Genomic DNA, 7,313 nt, shown 5'->3' with positions numbered 1-7,313 from the left:
AAAAGGAAAGAAAAATGTGCCAAAGACAGCTTCCCTTGGAAGTGACCCTGATGGCTCAAGGGAGTATCAGGATGGCTCACCCGATTAGGGATACCTGTCTCCTAAGCCTGGAAGGGGATTCTCAGCCCTACCTGTCTATGCTGATGGCACAGAGGTTCAGGATGCTGGCTGTACACATCATGACATCCAGGGTGACAAAAACATCACAGCAAATGCGGCTGAAGTTCCAGACTCCACCCGTCACCTGGGCATTAGAGACAAGAAGGAGGTTAGTGTTTTCTCCAGGGAAGGAACAATAACCCAGTCAACTCCCTTGTCTCCCCTGAGCTGTTCATCAGAGATGCCAGCACACCTTCCTGGCTCCCTGTGGTGGGTGCCATCAGTACCAGAGGGCTGGAAAGCACAGAGGGTCTGCCAGGTTGTCTGGGATTGATTGCTAAGAAAGGGACAGAACAGTAGAGTGTTAGTGCTGGGAGACATTTGCAAGATTAATTAGTGCAGGGATTCTCAGAGTGGCTCACAGTGGGACACTCATTTAGAACGTAAATTTCTGAATACCCCATAGGCCTAGTGACTCAGAGTCCCTGGATCTGAGCTCCTGACCATGCATCTTAAAATAAACACCCCCAGTTGTACTAAGGTTTGGCAATCAAACTTGAGGTTCAATCTCAGGGGTGCTCCTTGTAGTTAAGTGGTATGTGCATAGATATATCTTTGCCCATAGATGCACAGCTGCTAGCAAAAGAGCTTGGGTAGCTGCCCAATGTGTGCTATGTGCCAAAACTGCGTCTCTGAAGCCCTCTGCCCAATAGAGAACTCACCATGTGCTCAGGAAATAAGTGAAGAACACATTTTACATAAAACATGACTCCAAAACAAACATCTCTGTGACTTCAGGTTGTCAAGCTTGGAGATGTCATAAAACAACATCTATGGGAACATCAAGACTGCTTTTGACCCCCAACCCTGTGGTGTCCCAACTGAGGTGGGAGAAGGCCGGGATCAGAGAGTTAGAGGAAAACAGGCATGGCTCTCAGCTAAGTGCGGCTAGCTGTCACCTGCTTGTTTATACACATGGGACCAACCTCCATAGCTTCCCCTGAGTACTGCAAACAGCATCAGGGATTTAGGTGAATCAGTTTATACAGAAGCTAATTCCTGTTTAATTTTGCACATTTACATAACCTAGTTAAATAAACAAGATGTATCAGGGACAGTGCTGTGTTTTGAATGTCCATACACTGCCACTTATAAGCTCTGAGGCTTGTGGGCTGCCATTCTGGGGGATGGTGGCTCTCAATGAGAGTTTGTGTCACTGGCTGTAGAGGTTTAGTATACGGTATTCTACATGCATGTATGCCTGCACATCCGAAGAGGGTACCGGATTTCATTATAGATGGTTTTGAGCCACCATGTGGTTGCTGGGGATTGAACTCAGGACCTCTGGAAGAGTACACAGTGCTCTTAACCTCTGAGCCATCTCTCTAGCCCTTGTAGATGTGTTTTTGATGTCTCTTTTGAGCATCTATCTTGATGGCTATCTAAGAAAGGGCAGGGGAACCAATGGGCCCAGCAGATGTTGGCCGATGTGAGTAAAGGAGCTGCTGCTCTCTGTCTGGTCCTCCTCTGAGACTCTTCTGACCCTCCCTGTGTCATAACAGCAAAGTAAGACCGGAAGAGTCCACCCTCTTCTTAAACAAACTTCTGGAGTTTATTTCCCTTTTAGCCTCCCATTTGATGTTTATATTTGGCCATCTTCGGGCTATTTTGAGAAGCGCTGACCCAAGATACTTTGTTTAAAAGCAACCATGAAAAGTTAAAACAAGTGAAGTAATCATATTTGTTTCCTTGATTCCGGAGTTACGTTCTCTTAGTTAGGCCATGTGGGTCCATATAAATAAAGGCCTAACATGTTTATAGGAATGCTGAGCATGAAAATCTGCTTAGAAAGGGAGTTTATAGTTTCTGATCAACAGAGTCATCACACAGTGACTCCAGAGAGACAGGAGAGTGAAGGATGCCTTTGATTACACAAGACAACTGCATGGTATGAAAGGGTCTCCCCAAAACTGAATTTTGTATTCCTAAGTTCATTCAAAATATGTCTACCATGCAATTGGAGTGGTGGAAAACAGACTTTTTTCTTTTCTTTTCTTTTCCTTTCTTTTCTTTTCTCCTCTTTTCTATTCTCTTCTTTTCATATAACTGAGTTAGTGTGTGTGTGTTTGTGTGTGTGTGTATGTGTTGTGAGAAATTTAAAGGAGAAAGAATAGGTAGGACTATAGTCAACCTGAGTGCTTTCTGGTTGTTCATTCATTCATTCGTTCATTTATGTATTCTCCAAACAAGCACTTGTAGTAAAGTTGTAACAGTCCACAGAAGGAGGGCATAGTTTGTTTGTTAGGACATTTAACAAAACACACCACAGGGTGCAACTTGAAGACATATGGTAACTGGAGAAAGAAGGCACTATTATTATTATTATTAATATTATTATTATTATTATTATTATTATTATTATTATTATTATACATGTGTATGCATGGATGTGGAAGTCATAAGAAAACTTTGTGGAGTCAGTTCTCCCCTTTCATTTTTATGATGGTTCCAGGGATTGATCTCGGGTTGCCAGGCTGATGCAGCAAACACCTTTCCCTGAGGAGCCATCTCACCAAGCCTGTACAAGGCATTCTTGAATACACTAACTAGAGATCAGTATGAGTGCCGGTACAGTTAATACAAAATAGCATTTCTTAAAAGAAAAAATTCTCCTACTTCTAGCATCTACTTCCGTGACCCATTCCAGGAATGTCTACAACTTTGAAACATCAGACTTTGAAAACTGGATTTGTTCTTTTGGTTTTGTTGTTGTTGTTTTGTTTTTGTCTTCGTTTTCGTTTTGTTGTTGTCGTTTTTTGCTATATGTACTATCACAGCATTTTGAGGCGTGTGTGATTTGATGGGAGATTAAATGACTGTTACTTAACCAACTGGATAATAGCAGAGACATTTACTTGTTCACTGCTGCTCTGGGGCCCCTGGAGCAGGGGTTAGGCATGCAGGTACGTCCGTCAAGATTGAGTGGTCTCTGACATACTAAAAGCCATTTATTGAATGCTTGCTAAATGCCTGGTGTCCTGAAAAGTGCTTTGTAGACATGGCTTCTTAGTGCTGATTAGAATCCCCTGAGATAAGACCATAAAGCCTAACGTCTCTAAAGAAGCCCTGTTTGTCTTAAAGATCCCGCAAGCTCTTTGGCCTCTACTTTGTTCTGACCTTGCTGGAGTAGAAGACTGTGATTATGAGGCATGGAATATCACAGGTGGAGGGTTATCTAGGCTTAGTGCTTGTAGAAGAAACTACTTATTAACTTCATTAAAAAATATACTTACTTTATGTGTCTGAGTGTTTGCCTGTTTTTATGTGTGTGCACTCCATGTATAATGCCCATGGAGGCCCAGAAGAGAGCATTGGATCCTTCTGGAACTGTAGTTACAGATGGTTGTGAGCCACCATATAGGTGCTGGGAACGGAACCTGGGTCCTTTGGAAGAGCAGCGAGTGCTTTTTACCTGCTGAGCTGCCTCTTTCTGGATACACATACCCTCTCTTTTACTTTTAACCTTCTTTATGCCCTGAAGTTCTCAAGACTATTAGATAAATGTCTTGGAATGTATTGTTAAATTTAGCTGACCTCTAGCATCCACCAACTGTAGAGCTAAAAATGCTATAACCTAACATGATTTTCCTCTTCCTGGCTCACCTAGCTAAGGTCCCAACCAAAGCTTTTTTTAAATTGAGAACAAGTTCTGAGAACATTTGCTTTTGCCTCAGAATAAAGGATTTTTATTATTTTCTTTAAAGCTGAGTCGTATTTTGGTGTTGATGGGGCTATTAATGACTTTCTTACACAGGAAGCAGTCTTAGAGAGATCAAGCCTGCTGTTGAAGCTTACATGCTTGGTAGAGGCATTGAATGGTGTTACAGAACACCACACACAGGGAGAGGCAGCTTGTGGAAAGGGATGGAGGATACCAGGGAAGAGGAAAATCAGGTGAGACTTATTGGGGGAGGGGAGAGGCACCTTTCTGACTCCCTCTGTCTCAGGATCACAAGACTGTGATGGGAAAGACACTGGGGCTGTTGTGTGGGCGCCTATATGAAAGGACACTGTGCCCTCTTGTTGAATGACCTCTCCAGCTGTCACCAGGGAACAAGACTTCCTTCTGCCTGTTTGCTTCCCCTTTCCAGGATCTGCCGTCAGAAATCCCATTCTTATCTTGATTTTAGCCAAGTGCCAAGAAAACAACCTCATTAGCTGATTGAAGTGATTCCCATTAAGATGTTATCATTTAACTTTCCTGTGAGCTTATGCCTTAAAATGAGTCTGTAAGCCAAGAGGTGGAGGTGCACACCTTTAATCTCAGCATTGAGTTCCATAATATCCATGACTACACACAGGAACCTTGACTCAAAAAAACCAACTAACTGAAATGACTCTGTAAGCAGTCTCTCTCTCTCTCTCTCTCTCTCTCTCTCTCTCTCTCTCTCTCTCTCTCTCTCTCTCTTCCTCCCTCCCTCCCTCTCACATGCACAATCTATCTGTCTGTCTATCTATCTATCTATCTATCTATCTATCTATCTATCTATCTATCTATCAATCTAATCTATCTCTATATCTCATATGTGAATGTTTATACTACAATCTTCCACATCATGTAAAATAACAGAAGGATAAAGACCAGAAGTGCTCAAAGCATGGTTAGTAACCAGCTCACCTCATTTCAGAGCAAGCCACTGAGAAGGCTTTGATGTCCAATTTGTAGATAGATGGAGACCTGGAGGGGTTCTTTGCTTAAGAACATACAACTAACAAAAAAGAGCTAAACTTTCAACCTCTTCCTGCCAACATTCTACCCTACCAGCATTAGAAGAGGAGGTCTGGTATTTGCCTCTCCATTTACCCAGAGAGTTACTGTTTCATTGACTATTCACATACTTGATACAAGGCATGGGTGGTTATAGTGGTTTGAATATGTTTGGCCTCCAGAGACTCAGGTGTTTGGATGCTTGGCCCATGGGGAGTGGTCTGGTCTTGTTAGAATGGGTGTGGCCTTGTTGGAGGAAGTGTGTCACTGTAGGGATAGGCTTTAAGATCTCCTAGTCCTAAAGCTCTGCCCTTTGTAGAATCAGAGCCTCCCAGCTGTCTGCAGAAGACAGTTTCTTTCTGCTGCCTGTGAATCAAGATGGAGAACTCTCAGCTCCTCCAGCACCATGTCTGCCTGCCTGGGGGCTGCCATGCCTCCCACCATGATGATAAAGGACTAAACCTCTGAAACTGTAAGCCAGCTCCAAACAAATGTTGTCCTTTTTAAGAGTTGCCTTGGTCATGGTGTCTCTTCACAGAAATGAAACCCAAACTAAGACAGTGGGTGTGTTGAAATGAATTAAACCTGGTTCTGTTCCCAGGGTCTCTGGTGATAGTGCCTGTGTAAGTTGGGAAAGTGATGTGTGAATGGGTGTAGAATTGAGGACATATTAGGTGCTCTAACACACCCTGAATCAGAGGTGAGGAGGACACAACATCTGTCCCAACACAAGGAGTAACTGGGGCCAGCAGGACCCAGGCACACAGGAACTCTGCCAGCCCAGTGGCTCAGGTTCCTTCCGGTCTGTCTAGGCTGGTGCCCTGAGCAGACCTTGGGTGCAAGCTCAGCAGCCAGTCCCACAACACCCAGAGGAAGCTCCACTCCCAGGTGCTCTAACAAGCCCAGGATCCTAGGATCCCAGAATCACAGGATCACAGAGACAACTTAACTCTGGGTAGTTCTGACACAACCAGGATCACAGGAAGTACAGGCTCCAGTCAGATTTAGCAAGGGCAGGTAGCACTAGAGATAATCAGATGGTTCGGGGCAAGAGTAAGAATATAAGCAACACAAACCAAGGTTACTTGGCATCATCACAACTCAATTCTCCCACAATGGCAAGTCCTGGACACACCATCACACCAGTAAAGCAAGATTCAGATCTAAAATCACTTCTCATGATGATGATACAGGATTTTAAGAAAGACATAAATCGCACCCTCAAAGAAATGCAGGAGAACACAGATAAACAGCTAGAAGCCCTTCAAGAGGAAACACAAAAATCCCTTAAAGAACTACAGGAAACACAATCAAACAGGTGAAGGAAATGTACAAAACCATCCAGAATCTAAAAATGGAAATAGAAACAGTAAAGAAATCAGAAAGAGAGACAACCCTGGAGATGGAAACCCTAGGAAAGAAATCAGGAGTCATAGATGCAAACATCACCAACAGAATACAAGGGATAGAAGAGAGAATCTCAGGGGCAGAAGACACCATAGAAAACATTGACACAACAGTCAAAGAAAATGCAAAAAGCAAAAAGCTCCTAACCCAAAACATCCAGGAAATCCAGGATGCAATGAGAAGACCAAACCTAAGGATAACAGGTGTAGAAGAGAGTGAAGACTTCCAAGGTAATGGGCCAATACATATATTTCAACAAAATTATAGAAGAAAACTTTCCTAACCTAAAGAAAGAGATGCCCATGAACATACAAGAAGCCTACAGAACTCCAAATAGACTGGACCAGAAAAGAAATTCCTTCCATCACATAATAATCAAAACACCAAATGCACTAAACAAAGAAAGAATTTTAAAAGCAGTAAAGGAAAAAGGTCAAGTAACATATAAAGGCAGGTCTATCAGAATTAGATCAGACTTCTCACCAGAGACTATAAAAGCTAGAAGATCCTGGGCAGATGTCATACAGATCCTATGAGAAAACAAATGCCAGCCCAGGGTACTATACTCAGCAAAACTCTCAATTACCATAGATGGAGAAAACAAGATATTCCATGACAAAACAAAATTTACACAATATCTTTCCACAAATCCAGTCCTACAAAGGATAATAGATGGAAAATATCAACATAAGGAGCAAAACTACACCCTAGAAGAAGCAAGAAAGTAATCTTTCAACAAACCCACACAAACCTAATTCTATCTCTTACAACAAAAACAACAGGAAGCAACAATTACTTTTTCTTAATATCTTAATATGAAAATTAATATTATCAATATATCTTAAGCGATTGAAATCCAAAAATATGAGGAATTAGAAATTTGTTGATTGTCATCCAATGGTTGCTATAATTTGGTAATTGGAGAAATAGGTCCAATATTGTACAATCCATGTACACTTTCAGCTTATTTGCACGTGACAGTGTTTTGCTGTGTACAACATAAGGATCTTGAAAATTTTTTTTTTTTTTTTTTCGAGAC

At 42.1% G+C, this 7,313-nt stretch overlaps 1 protein-coding gene across 3 annotated transcripts in view; it reads right to left on the bottom strand.

Moving 5' to 3' along the window:
* The window catches only part of Drd3 (dopamine receptor D3), a 52,778-nt gene that overhangs the window by 31,404 nt on the left and 14,061 nt on the right, over positions 1-7,313 (bottom strand). For all 3 annotated transcript variants that reach the window (XM_031364694.1, XM_031364693.1, XM_031364695.1), the window contains exon 2: positions 132-244. In XM_031364694.1, the coding sequence (XP_031220554.1) occupies positions 132-244 (113 nt within the window). The remainder of the gene's footprint in view (positions 1-131; positions 245-7,313) is intronic.

The sequence above is a fragment of the Mastomys coucha genome, unplaced genomic scaffold, assembly GCF_008632895.1.
Source record: "Mastomys coucha isolate ucsf_1 unplaced genomic scaffold, UCSF_Mcou_1 pScaffold12, whole genome shotgun sequence".
In the NCBI taxonomy this organism is placed as follows: Eukaryota; Metazoa; Chordata; class Mammalia; order Rodentia; family Muridae; genus Mastomys; species Mastomys coucha.
This window is presented reverse-complemented; position numbering and strand designations above follow the sequence as displayed.